Raw genomic sequence first — 17,129 nt, 5'->3', positions numbered from 1 at the left:
ACCTTTGGGTCTTTGCACTGTTTTTACTCTCAACACTTCTGACAACAAATGTGGTGGGTTTCTTTTACCTTATATACATACCAACAACAAATTCTCCAGCTCTCTGGAAACCAACTAGGTGTCCTACAATTCAATTCAATTCTGACACTGACTACATGGAGCCTCAGACCCCACAGGTTGAGGGCTCAGTCCCACAAGGTTGCCCCCACTTCAGTCTCCAGTCACAAGTATGGGGTACCTAGGGTGCCCAGTCTTCTGTCCAACTTGGTGACAAAATCGAGGGTTCCCACACATCCCCTTCACTTGCAATAATTTGCTAGAACGGCCTAGAGCACTCAGGAAAGCAGTTAACTTACTATAACTGGTTTATTATAAAGGACACAAATGGACAGCGTACCAGGTCCAGAGCTCCTGTCCCCATGCAGTTGGGGTGTGCCACCCTCCCTGCAGGCAGATGTGTTTGCCAACCCAGCAGCTCTCTGAAGCCCCATCATTTAGGGGTTTTTCTGGAGGTTCATCATGTAGGAATGATTAACTCATTGGTTATGGGTGATTATGTCTACTCCAACCCCACTCCCCTCCCTGGAGGGGGTGCATGGAGCTGAAAGTTCCAACCCTCTAATCCCTGGGTGGGCTCCTCTGGTGCCACCAGCCCTCAGCCAGAAGCAATCTGGAGCCCACCAAGCCCACCTCATTAGCATAAATGCAGGTAACGTTGAAAGGGGCTCGTTATGGACAGCAAAAGACTCTCCCATCACCCCCATCACTCAGCAAATTCTATGGGTTTTAGACAGTCTCCAGAACAAGGTAACAGACCAAATATATATGCCTGATTCTAACACAATATAATGGGGCCCCATTGCAGGGCAGCGCACAGAGTAGGTCTGCTTAAGGAAGTACAGTGTTCTGTGAGCCTCACCATGAAACAAGGCTGCCACCTCCCCCCCCCCCCCCCGAGAGCAGCCAGCACTGAGCCCACTCCTGTGGGGTCAGGGGCATCTCCGCAGGGGTTTTAGACCCAGACAGAGCTGGTGTTACATCCCAGCTCCATCTGGGCTTCCCACAAGCCCAGCTTTCTCAGGTCCCTCCGTAATAGGGGCACAAGGTGACGCCGGCCTCAGGGCATGTGACAATAATGAGAAAGTGGATGTCAGGGGCACAGCAGAGAGAGGGTAGGATAAAGGTGGCTGCCTTGGCCTGTAATTTAGACAGGAAGGTCTAGCGGCTGGTGGGAGGGCCTGGTGGGGCCGGGATGGTCCCGAGGACTGCGTGCTGCCAGGCCAGCTACGCCCCTGCCTCAGCCAGACAACGAGCCTCTGGAAGGTGTTGGCACACAGGAGGGTCCTTCAGGCGGCGCGGGGGGTGGGGTGCGGGGAATAGCAGGGGATCAGGAAGGAGCGGGTGAGACTGCAGGAGTCTGGGGGCAGGTGGAGAGCTCTTCCGGGTCCTGGGGAGCCGGGCTCTGGGAAATGATGGGGTCGGGCTCCACGGTGGAGAAGCAGCTGCGGCAGCACAGAGAGCCGGTTCACGGAGCGCTCGCACGCCCGCCTGCGAAGTGCACCCGGCGGCCCGGCGCCTCACTCTCTCCACCTGTGAAATGGGGCAGCCCCGCAGGGAGCGCCGGAAGGAGGAAGGTTTGTAAACCGGGAAGCGCCGGCGGTGGTGGGCTGGGCTGGGCGGGGCGGGGCTGGGCCTGGGGGCGGGGCTTGGAGGCGGAGCCCGGCCTGCGGCCCAGCAGATCCCGGAGTTGTCGTAGTGGCCACGGTAAGCGGGGAGGAGGCGGCGGCGACGCGGCGGCGACAGTAAGTGCAGGCCGGCGGTCGGGCGCGGGTCTGGCCCCCGCCCAGCTCTTCAGGTTCCCGGTCGCCCACTGGGCTCGCGCAGTCGGCGGCCTCCCGCCGCGGCCCTCCTGAGGGGCTCCACGGGAGCCTCAGGACCCCGGCTTCTGTCTTGGCGCCTCTCGCTGTGACCCCCCTCCCCAGCGTCCCTCCCCTTCCTCTCTGCTCTCTCCTCCTCTCCCTACTTTCCTCTCACTTTCCCTCTTTCTGGGTCTCTATCTTCTTTCTCCCCCAGATTCTCTGCCCTCCTCCCCATGGATTTCCTGAGACTGGACCTCGCCGCCTGGATATGGGGGCCCTGGGTATGGACAGGTCAGCCCAGAGTATCCAGAAGGTGGCTGTCCAAACTGGGAAGCCTGAGGCTGGGGTGTCCACAACCCCATGGCAGATTCTGCCATGGCCTCTGGGTGGCACCGTGTGTTTCCCAGCAGTGCTTTCCCGTAGGTTTGCTTCACCAGCCCCCTTGCCTCCATTTCATAGGTGAGGAAGTAGAGGCACAGAGGCGAGATTGACTTAGCCAGAGTCAGTCAGAAACTTCCTGGAAACCAGCACCCAGACCCGGAGGATGGCCTGCAATGCTCCAGGCCCCGCGAGTTTCCGCTGCTTTGTGCAGGGGCTGCCCCTTGCCCCAGGTCACCCAGGAAGGGAGCAGGGCTGAGCCCAACCAGCTCCTGCAGGTGCCTGAGGAACACACTCCAGGCCACAGCCAGCCCACCAACTGAGGCTCTTCCTTACCTTTCTTTTTAATCCAAAAGCCAGCAGCTAGTTTTCATAAAGAGTAATGAGACTTTGCTCACTGCAGTGCCTTGGCCTGTGAGCTGGGTGAGAGGAAATTCCAGGCTCCTTCAGAAGCTTTGTCAAGGCTGAATGGTCCTGGACAAATAGATGCCTGGAGCTGAGAATGGACTCTGGCAGAGTGTGGCCTGGGTGACCGAGCTGTTGGCCCCTGCACCCACCTTTGGAGCTGGAGCATCTGGAAGGAACCACTTGGTCTTTGTCTGTTGTACTACATGGGTCATAATTTTTACATTTTAAACACTAATTTACAAATGGTGTGTGTGTGCGCGCACGCATGTGCATGTGTGGCCACACTGTCTGGTTAGTGCTGAGCTCCCTGTGAGCAAAGCTGGGAAAGGGCTCTGCTCAACCAGGGGAGTTTAAAATAGACTTGCTGACTCGGATGCTCTGGGTATCCGGCATCCTCCTGCCTGCCTGCTGCAGGGAAACAGCAGGGAAACATCCTGGCTGCACAGAGTCCATTCATTCAGCAGACATTGATGAAGGTGCCCTGCAGTGCTGCCTTCACCGCTGCTCACAACTCAGTGGCCAGGAGACCTTCCAGAAAGTCTGTACTTCGAGCCAGCAGACAAGGGTGCACGTTGCCAGCCACCTGCCTCCCAGGGACCCCAAGGAGTCCGCATGGGCTCAGACTGCTTGGCTATGTAACTTTACTCTTACTGTATGACTTTGGGCAAATTACTCAACCTCTTTGAGGCTCACTCTTCACCTGTGAAATGGGTCTTAGAGTACTACCTACTGTACTGGGCTGTTGTCAGCCTCAGTGCTAGGTACAGACCTCGACATGCATGAGTACTGGATTTAATTTTAACTATCAGGAATTCTTACTGTTTGAATGTGGGACAAATCAAGTGACTTTAAGTCCTCATTCTTTGCTTCTGATAAAAAGGAGACAATAATTCCTGTCCTGCCTAATTCCGGGAAATGTTGTGAGGCTCTCCCGAAATAGTAGCAGAGCCTGATAAGGCTGTGTACCTCTGTGACAGTGTTCCCACCTCACCTGGCCTGGCTTGATGCTCTGAGTTAAGGCTCAGACTCCTATGTGAGCCGAGATGCATTGATTTGTTTATTGCAGAAGGGACTACAGAGTATCCCATCCTCAGCTTTATGGAAATATTTCCCATTTATCAAGCTGTTGCCATGGCCTGTGTGCTATATAGAGCATAGAAGTAGGCATGCTACCTTGCAGCCAAACTCTGCAGCCAGCCAGCCAGGTGACAAGCCCAGGATGGCAGGGAAGATGCTGACATTTGTCAGCATTGCCAGCCAGTTGCAGTTTACAAAAACCATTGTAAAAAGGCTGCCCTGGGTTTGTGGATGGGGATGGGGAAGGTGAGGCTCAGAGCATGGTGACTTGCCCAAGGCCATATACACAGTTGTTACTGGCAACCTGGAATCTTCAGTTTGTCTTAGCTGCTACCACAAATGGGGAGTTGCTGTCTCGTGGTGGGATGTGATGAACAGAGGTGGGGACCCAGGCCGGAGCTGCAAGCCCAGGCTTGGCCATTGGCCTGGTCTGTGACCTGTTCTTTGGACCTTGGTTTCCCCACAAATGAAATCAGAGAATGGACTATTAGATATTTCAAACCAGCTTCTGCGGGCAGCTCTAGACACCATGAGTTGGTTTTTTTTTAATATTATTTAATTTGAATGCCTTTATTTTTATTTATAATTTTATTTTTGAACAGATAATACATTCACAAAGTTCAGAATTCGACAGGCACAGAGAGTATGAAGTGAAGTCCCCACCCACCCCATCCCTAGCCTCCCACCTCAGAGGCAACCACTGTTTGAAATTTTTTGTGTGTCCTTCCAGAGGATATACATACATATGTGTGTATTTTCTCCTTCCCATCTACCCCATCCCTGCTTTTTTGCGCAAATAGTACCATATTCTGCACACTTTTCCTGCTCCTTACTTTTCTCACATAAAGTTGAAGAGTTTAGAGAGCATTGTGTGCTCATCAGGGGTCCTAATTCCTTTTGTTATGGCTGCTTAGAAATTTCGATGCCTTGAGACCAGATTTGCCCTTGCAGATTGATTGCCACAGGCCCCACCATGCTGAATTGCCTTACTCCCAGCTGCCCCACAATTATTTGCTACTCTGTTGCTCTTGTATGGACTGGGGGGAACCTGAGGTCACTTACAGTGTGACATCTTGTCCTTCTCCCTAATCTTTAAACCTGAAGCTCTCGAACCACGCCTTGGTGACCCTGTAGACCTCAGAGTGGGGACGTAGTCAGCTCTGTAGGACGGGTGAGTCCCGGCCTCTGCTTCTGATCACCTGCTCCATCTCTGCTTCTCTCTCTGCTCCAACAGTGGCCATCGTCTCAGAGGATGACTTTCATCAAAGCTCCAACTCCACCTACAGAACTGCAAGCGGCTCTCTCCGAGCTGACCAAGAAGCACTGCTTGAGAAGCTGCTGGACCGCCCGCCTCCCGGCCTGCAGAGGCCCAAGGACCGCTTCAGTGGTACCTACATCATCTTCTTCAGCTTGGGCATCGGTGGCCTGCTGCCATGGAACTTCCTTGTCACGGCCCAAGAGTACTGGATATTCAAACTCAGCAACTGCTCCAGCCCAGCCACAGGGAAGGAGCCTAAGGGCTCGGACATCCTGGTAAGGCATGTTCCTCCTGGGAGGCGGTGAAGGGCGACTTCATTTGGGTGCACCCTTCCAGGGAGGCTTGCAGCGTCCTAAGAGTATGGATGCAAATTGGGAAGCTGTGTGGAGTATAGTACATAGATGGAATTCACTTCAGCCCTAAAACATGCTGTGTTGTATATGAGGCCTCATGCTTCATGTGGCAGGGGAAGATGGAAATGGATAAAACACAGTCCCAGCCTTCACATTGATTAGTATTTAACTTAGGGAGGAGATGCAAATAATGATTCTGTGCAGTGTGGTATGGTAACCAAGAATCCAGAGTCCATGCCTCCAGGAGTTTGAAAGGGTGGATATAATAGTGCTAAGTTCAGCTGTGAGTTGCAGAAAATTCCATAAGAGCAGTGGCTACCACAAGATAGAAGGTCATTTTTCTCTCATGTGCAAGTCTGGAGGGGACCAGACCAATGCTAGTGTGATGTTCCATGTTGGCAGGAACCTAGTTACTCCATCATGTGTAGCTTCCATGTTCAAGATCACTTCATAGTCCCAAGATGGCTGTTGGAGTTCTAGCCATTACATCAAATAGGAAGAAGAAAAGGACAGGCATAAGAACATAAACACTCTGGGAAGTAAAACACATTGCTTTTGCTCATATTGCATTGGTCAGTCATGTGACCACAAGCACTGCAAAGGAGGCTGAGAAATGTAGTCTTTAAGTGTTGTCTTTATCCCAGAGAACCATGTACCCGGCTCAGATAGGAGTTTGTGTAATTATGGAAGATGGGGAATTGAAGACTGAGCATAAGTAGTCTTGTCATTAGGGGAGAGATCTCTGCAACTTAGAAGAATGGGGAGGAGACACTCCAGGTGGAAGGAAAACTCTGAGCTATGGCAGGTTGGGAGGAAAGTTCGGATGTCTATGAGGAACAGTGACGCATCTGGTTTTGCTATATGTGGGGTGCACATAAGGGAGAAATAAGGCTTGAGATAATTTCCTGGGCCTTGAAGGCTTTGCTTGGGCCTTGAATGTCAAGGTGAGGAGTCTCAGTTTGGTTGGCAGTGGAATCAAGCCCTCTCTCTCCACCTGGGGTTACTCACTTTGTGGGGTGACTTTTCCCACGGGCAGGGAGAGCGTTAAAGAAAAAATTATTCTGCCACTTGTTAAAGCGGTAAGGAAACCTTTACTCAAGACTGTTGCAGTAAGGAAGAGAGATTGAGCTCAGCTCCAAATACTGCAGGGACAAGTGGGGATTTATAGCTAAGGAACAAACTGAGGGGGTCAGTGGTTGGAACATTACTAAGAGGAATCATTAGGGTAGAGGGATTTTTTTTCTCATAAATTAAGGTTTCATTATAATTTGGTTTAGTATAACAATTGTCACTAACCTTACTTGGAAAATAGCCATAGCATTTGAGAATTATTTCTTTCTTTAATGTTGAAGTATAGTTAATTTACAATGAAGGGTAGAGGGGGATTCTTGCTAAAGGCAGGCCAAAGACATAGACACCAAGGGTGGGGGATGAAGAACTTGATCAGATTTCGAGGGTGATAAGATATCAAGAGTGGGGGGAATTCTCCATAAACTGACTTAGCAGGATTCTTGCTAAGACTGAGCTGGCAGGTGGAGATAGGATGGGGGCTAAGGTCCAGGTTTAGTGGAGAAGAGGGCTCAGTGTGGTTACTCTTTGTCAGGAGCCTCAGTTTCCGCAGCTGATCTGCAGAGGGAGCAGGGTCTGCTCTCTCTTGAAAGCTCATGGATGGGGGAAGCGGGGTGCACTAAAGGCATGCCAGCCTGGGGGTTGCCAGCTGCCCCTCTCCTCCAGGGGTGCCCCAGGGGACAAGAAGAGGATACCTTAGCAGACCCTAGCCATACCCATCAACTGGCCTAGGAGTTGACTTGCCACCCCTTTTCTGAGAGCACCTTTGAAATCCCTGACCTAACCCCACGGAACTTTCTATGAGTCTGACGCATTGACGAAGGCATCCCTATTGTCTGTCTGGAAGGGCTCTACCATGGCTACGCAGTCGAATCACCCAGGGAGCTTTTTAAAAATTCCAGTCTGGGCCCTACCCCAGAGATTCTGATTGAATCAGGCCGAGGTGAGGTGTGGACATGGGCGTTTTAAGACTTCACACTCCCTCCTCCAGCCCCAGCCCCTTGATTCTGACACCCTGTGAGGGCCTCTCCCTGTTAACTGAGGAATTCACAGATGCCTCCAGAGGCCAGAGCAGTGCGTATAAACTCATTTCTGCAGTGAAGCTAGTATAGTAATTTAGAGCGTCCTACTCAAGGCGTGGTCTTGGGACCGGGCATCACTGGGAGTGTGTTAGTGATGCAGAGTCGCAGGCCCCCAGACTGGCTGAGTCAGGAGCTGCCGACATGCCACCCTGGTGACTGGCAGGCATGGTAGAGTTTGGGAAGCACTGGCTAGGGCAGGGATTTTGGAAACAGACTGCATGGGTTCAAACCCTGCCTCTGTTCTTAGCTCCCTAGCCTCTCGGTGCTGCCTCATCTTGCAGGTATGTAACAGGAGGATAATACACCCACCAACTTCTTAGGGTTGTTGTGAGGATTAAGTAAATTAATAGGCATACAAAGCACTTAGAACAGGGTCTGGCACCACTACTGTGAGTGCTGTATAAACATTATTATTGTTACTATCCTTCGAGGGATGGGGCCACACTTCTGAGCTGCATGTGGCCCTGGTGTATTTCCAGACGTCTGGCTCAGCCAGGGTGCTTTATGATCCACTTTTATTTACCAGTGACTCAAGCCTCCCAGCTTTCTGCCAGCCTCCGTAAATCAGCCAGCCCACTTGGGCTTCATCCAGAAGATCCCTGTCTGTCTGGGCCAGCACCCGGTCTTGTGTGGCCCCCAGGGCTACATTCCCTGTGCACCTGTCCTGCCTCCTCTTCTGCACGCTGCCCTGGCCCTGGCAGCGGGCTGCCCAGGGCAGGCGAGGATGTGCGGTCCAGCCTCTGGGAGCAGCCCTCGCCCAGTAGACGTGTGCCGTGAGTGGCTCTTGCTGCAAGGCAGTCCCTTCCCAGCTGCAGGCACTTAGCATTCCAGGCCCTGCTGCTATGCTTTATTGCCTCTTTCCAAGTGCTGGCAAGTGCAGATGTAGTACCTGCAGCTGCCCGGAGCTCCTGGCTCTTGGCATCGGAGATGAGAGACCTGTCACCTCTCGATTCATGGACCAGGTTTGGGAAGCAAGCATGCTGGGGTGTTTCTGCATTTTGTGGGACATTTTTCTTGGCCTAATTCCTCATTCCTGCCACCCGCCTCCCCAGTTCTTTCCCCTTCTCTCCCTGATTTCCCTGCGAGAGGCGGCTGGTCTGTGCTGTCACCTGAGGGCTACTCTGGGGGGAGCGAGTGGGCGAGAGTCAAATGGGTCTGTCTGTAGCCACCACCTGCAACTCAGTTAGCTGTGGGTCTGGATGTTGGTTGTTCTCCATACTTCCTTTTTATATTTCCCAGAGATGGATACCATTGGGTGGGGAATTTGACTCCGTAGGGGTGTTTGCACAGACCCACTCCCCAGTTATGTCACTTTGAAGGTCACCCCCTTCTCAGGATCATTTCCTTCTGCCTAGAACAGCCTTGGGGTGGTTTAGAAAGCATTCTGCTCACCTGCCCCCTTGTCTCCGTTCTCTGGAATAAAAACTTTGAATAAACTCACCACAGGACTGTGGGCCCAGAGCCAAAAAAAAAGAGCATAAATGAGGAAGAATTGATAGGAAAAGATGGTGCTTTGGGGAGCCATCTTCTGAGTCTGACTCTGGGCCACCATGCTGGCAAGGGTGTTAAACACACTGTCTCTCATTAGCCCTGTTTTTGTTTTTTTTTCCAGGCAAAAAGCCAGAGGCTCAGAGAGGTTCAATAGCCTGCCCCTAATCACATAGCTAGGAAGGGCTGTAAACAATTTTACGGAGAATTTAGGTGGATAGATGACTGCAGAATTTGTCCTGCTCAGAGGGTAGTGCACAGGGGACTGTCCTGGAGACAGAGGCCACCCCACACCCTGATTTGGCCAAACCCTATTATCTTTCTTCCTATGGAGAACTTGACCCTGGTCTGGCCTCCTTTTCCACCCTGGAAGCCCAGGTGCCTTAGCTGTACCCCTGGATTCTGGACCCAGCTTCAAAGCTGTCAGCATCCCTGATCCCTTCCCCACACCACCCCTACCACGTCCCCCTGCCCCCACCCCAGTCCTCTCCTGGCTCTGGGGTTCGTAAACCATCCCTGATCCTGTCGGGAGCCTCCTTGGCCTCTCCTGCAAAGCTGTAGCGCTGCCGCTGGGCCAGGGACTATAAGGCGGACACACACCCCTTTCTGCCCCAGAGAAGGTGGTGATGACACCTTCTCCCGGTCATCCCCTGCCACGAGGCCTCCACGGCCCCTGCCCACGCACTCTTCCCATTCGCCATGGCCTGCCCAGGGCTCCTCTCTGAGGGGGCTGCGGGACATGGCCAGGTCGTGAGTGGGACCCACAGTCCGACTTGGTGTCAGCAGGGCCAGGACCCGGGCCTGGCCATCTATTGCCATCCCGTCCATCCCCTGACCAGAGGCGCCCCAGTGGCCCAGACCAGGGAGTGGGGCAGGAGGTAGGTGTGTCTCTTACTCCTGGGAACCTCCCCTGCCTCCACCCTTCTGAACTACCGGCTCCTCATCTGGGTCCCCAGAGCCTGACGTACTTCCCCATCAGGTCCTCACCCCACAACTCATGGTATTGAGGACTTACTGTGGGGTAGCAACACTCTCAGCACTTTTCCTGCATTAATTAATTTAACCCCCAGCACCCTGTGAGGTAGGAACTGCTATTATCCGTGGTGACAGTACCCTTTTCAAAGATAAGGATGCCTCCCCCGCCAAACCGTTTGCTCTTTGGGAATAGTGAATACAGTTCTCTCACTCTACATCCCTGTGCCCCCAGCACAGAGTTGCGCGTGATAAATATTTGTTGCTTTAGTTATTATATGGCTGGGGAAGAAAGCCCCATCACCCCAATCCAAGATAGGGATGGCATGGTTTTACAAGGGAGCAGAAGATCTGGGGGTCACAGTGGCCACCACCAAAGGAGTTCTGACATTTCAGGTGGGTTAGCAGAGACATGAAGTGGGATTCCAGCATAGGGAAGGGATCCAGGTTGATCTGGTTCAGCAGGTCTCTGAGCATCTTCTCATTTATGGCACCTTTGTCCTGGCCCAACCCCTCAGCCCCACAAAGAAGCAGGATGGCATGACTTGGGAGCTATTCTTACCACTAAGGGCAGACATCCCAATTCAAGGAGAAGAGTTAAAAGCAACCAGGATGAACTAGTTTAGAGAAGGACAGATTATCAGAGGTCTTGGTAACGACCTGTTGATTTTACAAAGTCCCCGCCATACAGCCTGTACCTGCCGCCATTGGACCCACCATCTTACTTCATCTGCAGGATGACCTGGTGAGTTAGGTTCTGTAGCCCCAGTTTTCAGATAGAGAAACTGAGCCTCACAGATTTGGAGACACTGACCCAAGGTCACTGACTAGCAAGTGACAGAACTGGGCTGTGGACCAGTCTGGAGGTCAACGGAGCCTGTGCTGGTAACCGGCGTACTCTGGCCTCTCCATCTCCCCTAGCATCCTCTGCTCTGGCTGTACAGTAGAATCACCCAGAGAATTGTGAAAACCTACCCGCCTGCCCCACTTACCTGATTCTGATGACATTGAAGGAGGGGCCTGGGCAGAAGCATTTTTAAGCTCTCTAGGTGAGGCTAACATGCAGCCACATGATCCAAGAGAAAGGTTAGCAGGTGGGGGTAAGGAATAGCTGTCTTCTGCCTCTACCAGAGTGTCCATTGAATGGGCTTAGGCTACATCATGAGAGACTTAGGTGAACCCTCTAGAAGGACTTCCTGCAGTGCAAGAGGTCAAAGCTGGCAGTGGAGGGGAGAATGAGAGCAGGCTCCCTGCTGGAAGTCTGAGGAATGGTTTTCCTTAACCTGGTCTTCAGAGTGTGGGGTCCTCTCTGGGACCCTTACAAATGGAGGTGGTGATGCCAAACGCTCAGCGTTTTTTGTACCGGTGCCAAATCAAATCTCAGAGACAGAGTTTGGGTAATGTAGAAAAGAATAGCTTTATTGCTTTGCCAGGCAAAGGGGGACACAGCGGGCTCCTGCCCTGAAAAACTGTGTCCCACCCTGGAGGATTTGGTGAGGAGTTTTATAGCAATGGTTCAAGGGTGGGGTTGCTGATAAAATCAGAGTGGGTGCAGCGCCTGCACTCCCCTAATCCGGTCTCAGGTAATCTTGATGAGCTTCTCTGGTATGAAGAATGCTGACATCTTCCATTTGTTGGGTTTTAATTCTATAAAGAGCTTAAAGACACTGTTGTGTATATCCCTTTAGACCAGGGCCCTGCCCCAGGGCTGCACTATTGTTTCTTGGCTGCCCCTCCCTTGTCTTTGCATCTCCTGCCTTCCCTGATTAGCAACTGTTCGAATCTGCCCTTTGGAACTCAGGGAAGGTCATGGAGGCTGGAGGCTGGAGTCTATTCCCTATGAGAAAGTGGGTACAGAAGGGCTTCTGTGTCCAGGAGCCCCATAGAGTCCTGCTCTGTTTCACTGGATGGAGGGTCTGATGCTCACCTGACCTAAATGCTTTGGGCTTAATTCCTCAACGTGACTCTGCTGTCCCCTGATGCCTGACAGCCTGGAAAGAGACTTCAGCCCTTCCTCTGGCACATGCTCAGTGTGAGCTGAGGGGTTCCATAGCCACCTTCCTCTTCCTCCTTGTTTGCCAGCCTCCTGAAAAAGAAGCAGTAGGGCCAACTGGGCCCCAAAGTGGATGTCCTAGCACCTAGGGTAACACAGGCCAGAGCAAGTGAAGCCATGAGAACGGAGGACAGGGAAATGGAGACAGTCCTGGCCTCTGCTCTCCTAGGCTGCTGTCACTGCCAGGACCAGCCAGTACCCTCTCTGTGCTGGATCAGGGAGTGGACAGTGACCTGCACCTGGAGTTTTAAGAGCCCTGGGTAGTTGATTTTGTAAAAGTTCTGTTACCTGGGAGGAAGCTGGGTCTGTCTGTCTCGTGGGACTGCAGGGTAGCTGGGAGCAGCCCAGAGGGTGACAGAAGGACTTCCTTCAGCCCCAGTCCTAGCGGTGCCCTCCCCCACTGTGTGGCTTGGGGCCAGGCTCCGTGGCCCCTGGGTGCTCTGAACACAGACCCACCATGGAGCATCTGCAGCATGTACAGAGCGCTCCAGATGTCGCTGGGAGGGAAGTCTGGTATTTACTGCGCATCTCCTACACGGTAGCTGCGGTGTGAGGACTGGGCCGAATCCTCCTAACATTCACCACCTTTACCAAACCCTCGCCCTGTGCCAGCCACTCTACTAAGGGCTCTGATTTATTTATTAATTCCACAATATTTATTAAGCAACCTACTGTGTGCCCGGAGCTTTCTTTTCCTTATCTCTTTTGCTCCTTACTACAGCCCTCAGGGATAGGTATTATTATACCCATTTTACAGAGAAGGGAACCAAAGCTCAAAAAATACAGGTTATTTGTTCCCAGGCACAAAGTCAGAGACTCAGGCCGGGCCATCTGAACCCACATTGTCCATGCCCTTAACCCTGGGCTCCATATCAGCCTTTCCAGATGTTTTCAGACTACACATTTCATCTGGCAGAACGTACATGTCTAATGGAAACAGCAGTTTCATGAAGCAGCATCTACACTTAAAAAAATCTCTGATTGTAGTTTTCAAGGAGGAGCAAGTGATCATCCATGCTGATCTTATAAATGGCTTATAAGCCACCCAGGCTGAGGAGGATGGAGAGTTTGCCTTTGGATTTAACCTCGTGTGGGCCCTTGGTGGCCTTGGGGAGCAGCGACATGGGGGTAGGGGCAGAAGCTGGACCCGAGGCCGTGAGGTAGAGGATGGGGGAGGGACTGGGGAGACCGCAAACCTGGGAAATACCTCTAGGAGTTTTGCTCTGCAACTCTTTCCTTCTGGAGGATTGGAGCGGGAGTTACAGGGGATGTGTGGTCAAGAGGGTACAGATTTTCTGGGTTTGTTGTATTTTTAACACAGGAGAAATAGCAGGTAGTTTGTGTGCTCACGTGAATGGTCCAATGGAGAGGAGACCGTGGGTGCTGAGGAAGAGGAAGAAACATAGCTGAGTGCAGTCTGCGAGCAGACAGGGCCTGGGCTCGGGGCATAGTGGAGGGGGTCCTGGAAAAGCACGCAGATGATTCATCCTGAGGAACAGGAAAGAAGACAGCAAAAGAGAAAATGAAATAAAATTCAGGTTGTGACCCATTAAGTGGATTTCATATCCTTTATGAACAGGGTTGCAACCTGTCATTTGAAAAGCCCTGCTCCACCCATTTGCCTGTCACCTCACATCCAGCCATAAGGATGCATTTTGCCCACAGAGGAGGAAAGTGAAGCAATCAGTGACTTGCTGATGCCACAGAGCTATGAAGACAAGAGTGGGGGCCGTAACCCAGGGGTATCTGAGTCTGCATCAGATTTCCTGGGGCACTTGGCAAACACCCAGATTCCCAGGCTCCGCTGTGCTGGCTCCTTCTCCCTGGGGTGGGCCCGGGCACTGTTGCCAGGTGCTCCTGACATGGCCAGCTGGCAGGGTAGCAGGTATCCAGGTCTCCTCGGTCCACATGCTGTTCCTTGAGAAGCACCATTCTGGGTGTAGATGGATCATGACGCTCCTGCAGTCCACTCCTAGTGCAACTCACATCTCTCCGAATGGAAAAGGTGCCTAGAGTCCATTTGGCAATCTACTTTTTAAGAGCAGAATTCTGAAGAATAGTGCTAAGTGAGTGAAACACCCTTCCTTACACCATGAAAGCATATTAAGGCACGATTTTGCCTGAGCCCTGTCATCCCAGAAAAGGAGAAGTTGGGGGCGGTCTGGGGGTCAGGCAGGTTAGGATGGGGCTCTAGGCTTCCTGAGCAGGGCATGGGTGAGTGGCCGCCAGGCAGAGAGGGCAGGTCCCTCCTCCCAGCTGCCCAGTGGCCTGAGCTAGCATGGATGGCTGCTCTAAACCATTTTTAAAAATTAGAACCAAAGTGAGTCATTTTTTTAAAAATTCCTTCGTCCACCCTCTGATTCTAACTGCAGACCCAGCCAGCATGCTATTCCCAGTAAATATACCTGTGATGGCTTTTTCTTCTGTTTTTAGCTCTTGCTGTGTCCTGCAGAGGGAGAGAAAAAGCCCGATCTGAAACACTGTCAGTCATGCCTTCAGTGGCCTCGACTTCTCTTTTTATTTTCTCCCTGTGTGCTCAGGGCCCCTGTCCACAGCTGCGCCCTGCTCCCTGGCCCTCCCAGGCTATCGATCGCTCCCCCCGCCCCCGCCGCCACCTTCGGTTTTATTTCTTCCTGCATACATCCTTAGAATCTAGAGGCAATTTCCTCGACAAATTAGAACACAGCCTGGGCCTTACGTGCTCCAGTGTCTCCTTAATGTGATTGATCATCTCGAGTACCCGGAGAGCAGAACCAAACTGTAGTCTTTGCCTGGCGCCTTCATTACAGGGCCATCATCTGGGAGGGGTCCGTGGTGGCAGCAGCGACCCGGGGGCCCCTCCTGGGAGTCTCATGTGTGTGCGCACACACGCACGCACACATGCATCTGAGGCCTGTAGCAGCCTGTGGTTTCTGCCCACATGGACCCCCAAAGAAAAACAGCCTCCCTGTAGAGGAGAGAGCCTGTTGGGTGAGGAAGTGCAGCTGGGTCTGCTCAGGACTGCCTCTTCCTGGTTGTTCTCCTTCTACAGAGAGCAGCTGGAGCACCGCCAGGCCACCTCATTTTTTTTTGTTGTTTTTTTTGTCTACTGCCTCCTCTTTAGTCACATGCCACAGGGCCTGGTCCCTGTCCCCAGCCATCAGCCCTGGGTTGCTGATGTGTGTGTGTCAGCACTCTGGGGGCTGCAGAAGCTGAGGGTAGGTGGGGAATCTCCTTGGAAGGCCTCTTCCTCCTTGCCCTGGCCACATGATCAGGCTGCAGAAGAGGAAGGACAGGCTGGCCGAGCGTCAGCAGGGACTGAGCCCTGAATCAGCTCTCACCCCGCAGAGGTTGTGTGTGGATTTACAAGCTCCCTGTTTCTCTGACCTTTCCCTCTACCTGTTTCTGAGCCATCTCCCTGGCTACTTAAGGTTCCAGCCTGAGGGTGCGTAGGGGGCGCATGAAAATGAAGATCCAAGGCCTGCTTGCCCCTGGTCAGGGGCCTGGCGAAGGTGGGGTGGAAGGTTGACAGAAGCGATGTTGCCATTTTCCGTGCTCACCCTGCGTGGTGGAAAAACCTGGGGCTCAGGAGAGCTGGATTGCTTCTGACTCTTTGTCAAATTTGCGGGATAACTTAGGGCTCCATTACCTTATTTAAGAAACTAGATCGAGGCTGGCAGACTTTTTCTAAAGGGCCAGAGGGTAAATGTTTTTGGTTTTGTGGGCCACAGGATCCCTGTCTAGCAGGTACTCAGCTCTGCCCTTGTACAGTGAAAGCCACTGTGGATAATTTGTAAACAAAGGGGTGCAACTATTTTCCAGTATTTACAAAAAAAGAGGGTGGGCAAATTTGTCCCGAGGCCAGTCTTTTGCCAGGACTAGCTGCTCCCTTGTGGTTCTCCCCCTATGAGTGTTGTGAGATCCGTTATAGAGGTGCCCACCTGGCTTAATTTCTCTTCATAACACTTATCATTGCCTGACATATTGTCTATTTGTTTATGCATTTGCCAGCTGTCGGCTTGACCAGAACGTCAGTTCCACGAAAGCAGGAACTTGGACTGAATCCCCTGTGAATAGCTATAGGGCTCAATAAATATGAGCAGAGTGATGAGTTAATCAACAAGCATTTGTAGAGGGCCAGTCACGTGTCAGTGCTGGACTGCTGGCGGGGAGAGGGCACGGGAGGAAGACCGTCATCCCAGAATTAGACGCCGTGGTCCCATATTCAGGGGATTGGAATCTCACTGTGAGGTCATTATTTTACCCACTCAGACTACACCGGAGCAGACTTCCTTCCCTGCCCCTGCCCAGTCGAGTTGCTCAAGCCTGAAACTGAGGCGTTACCTTTATTTCCCTCTGTCTTTCCACCCCCACCTTCAGCCCATCAGCAAGTCTTGTCAGTTCTACCTCTGAAACGTCTCAGTCCCTCCAGTTCTCCCCTCCACGGTCTCAGCCCGCTGGCCCCCAGGGCGCCCCCTTCAGTCGATTCTCCATGGAGGCTGCAGAAGTGGTCTCTTTAAGACAAAACAGAGAAGCTGTCCACTGCGCCAAGTAAGGGGACAGAGGACTGGGTCTGAGCTATGTGACTTTGGGCAAGTACCCGACCTCTCTGAGCCTCAGTGTCCTCCTCTGCAACATAGAGGGAGCAAAGACGTGATGAACACTCGGAACAGCACTGTGTGGTGGGGGCTTGGTGAATGGGTGCTGGTACCACGTTTCTCAGCTGTTTAGAATCCCACATCCAAACTCCAACCCCAGCCTGGACGCCCAGGCCCTGCCCATGCCCCCAGCCTGGTCCCCTCCTCTCTTCCTCACTCCCTGGATTCCAGAATCACCCTGGTTTTTCAGTTGCTTGAACGCACCGAGCTCATTCATGCCGCAGAGCCAGCTGTCTGCGGTTCCCTCTGTCCAGAAAGCTTTTCTCCTTACCCGTCACACAGCTTATCCTTGGGTCTCTGTTCACACATTAGCATCTCACCACTCTCTCTAACATCAGTCCCCCACTAGGCTCTATTTTACCCCCTTATTTGGTTTTCCTTTTTATCCCATTTGTTATAACTTGCAGTCTTTTTTTAAAACTTGTTGCTTCCTCATTTTTTCGCCTCCCTCACTAGAGCACCCCAGCTCCAGCACATGTTGGGCGAATAGCAGGGG

The 17,129-nt window shown here is 52.4% G+C and overlaps 1 protein-coding gene and 1 long non-coding RNA gene across 4 annotated transcripts in view; one reads left to right on the top strand and one right to left on the bottom strand.

The window, feature by feature from the left end:
- Positions 1–1,736: 1,736 nt before the first annotated feature.
- SLC29A3 (solute carrier family 29 member 3) overlaps positions 1,737–17,129 on the top strand; it is a 42,561-nt gene continuing 27,168 nt past the window's right edge. For 2 of the 3 annotated variants that reach the window (XR_010838936.1, XM_059053497.2), the window contains exons 1-2: positions 1,737–1,802; positions 4,957–5,255. Coding sequence is in view for 2 of the 3 variants with exons in the window: in XM_059053497.2 (XP_058909480.1) it covers position 1,802; positions 4,957–5,255 (300 nt within the window). In the remaining variant the exon portion in view is untranslated. The remainder of the gene's footprint in view (positions 1,803–4,956; positions 5,256–17,129) is intronic. The other variant, XM_067025432.1, reaches the window with a different exon arrangement.
- Positions 11,343–14,968, bottom strand: LOC136793693 (uncharacterized). Its single transcript, XR_010839308.1, has 3 exons — positions 14,695–14,968; positions 14,402–14,442; positions 11,343–13,484 (listed from the first exon to the last, which is right to left on the bottom strand). It is a non-coding gene; the product is annotated as an uncharacterized lncRNA (long non-coding RNA).

The sequence above is a fragment of the Kogia breviceps genome, chromosome 2 (assembly GCF_026419965.1).
Source record: "Kogia breviceps isolate mKogBre1 chromosome 2, mKogBre1 haplotype 1, whole genome shotgun sequence".
NCBI lineage: Eukaryota > Metazoa > Chordata > Mammalia > Artiodactyla > Physeteridae > Kogia > Kogia breviceps.
This window is presented reverse-complemented; position numbering and strand designations above follow the sequence as displayed.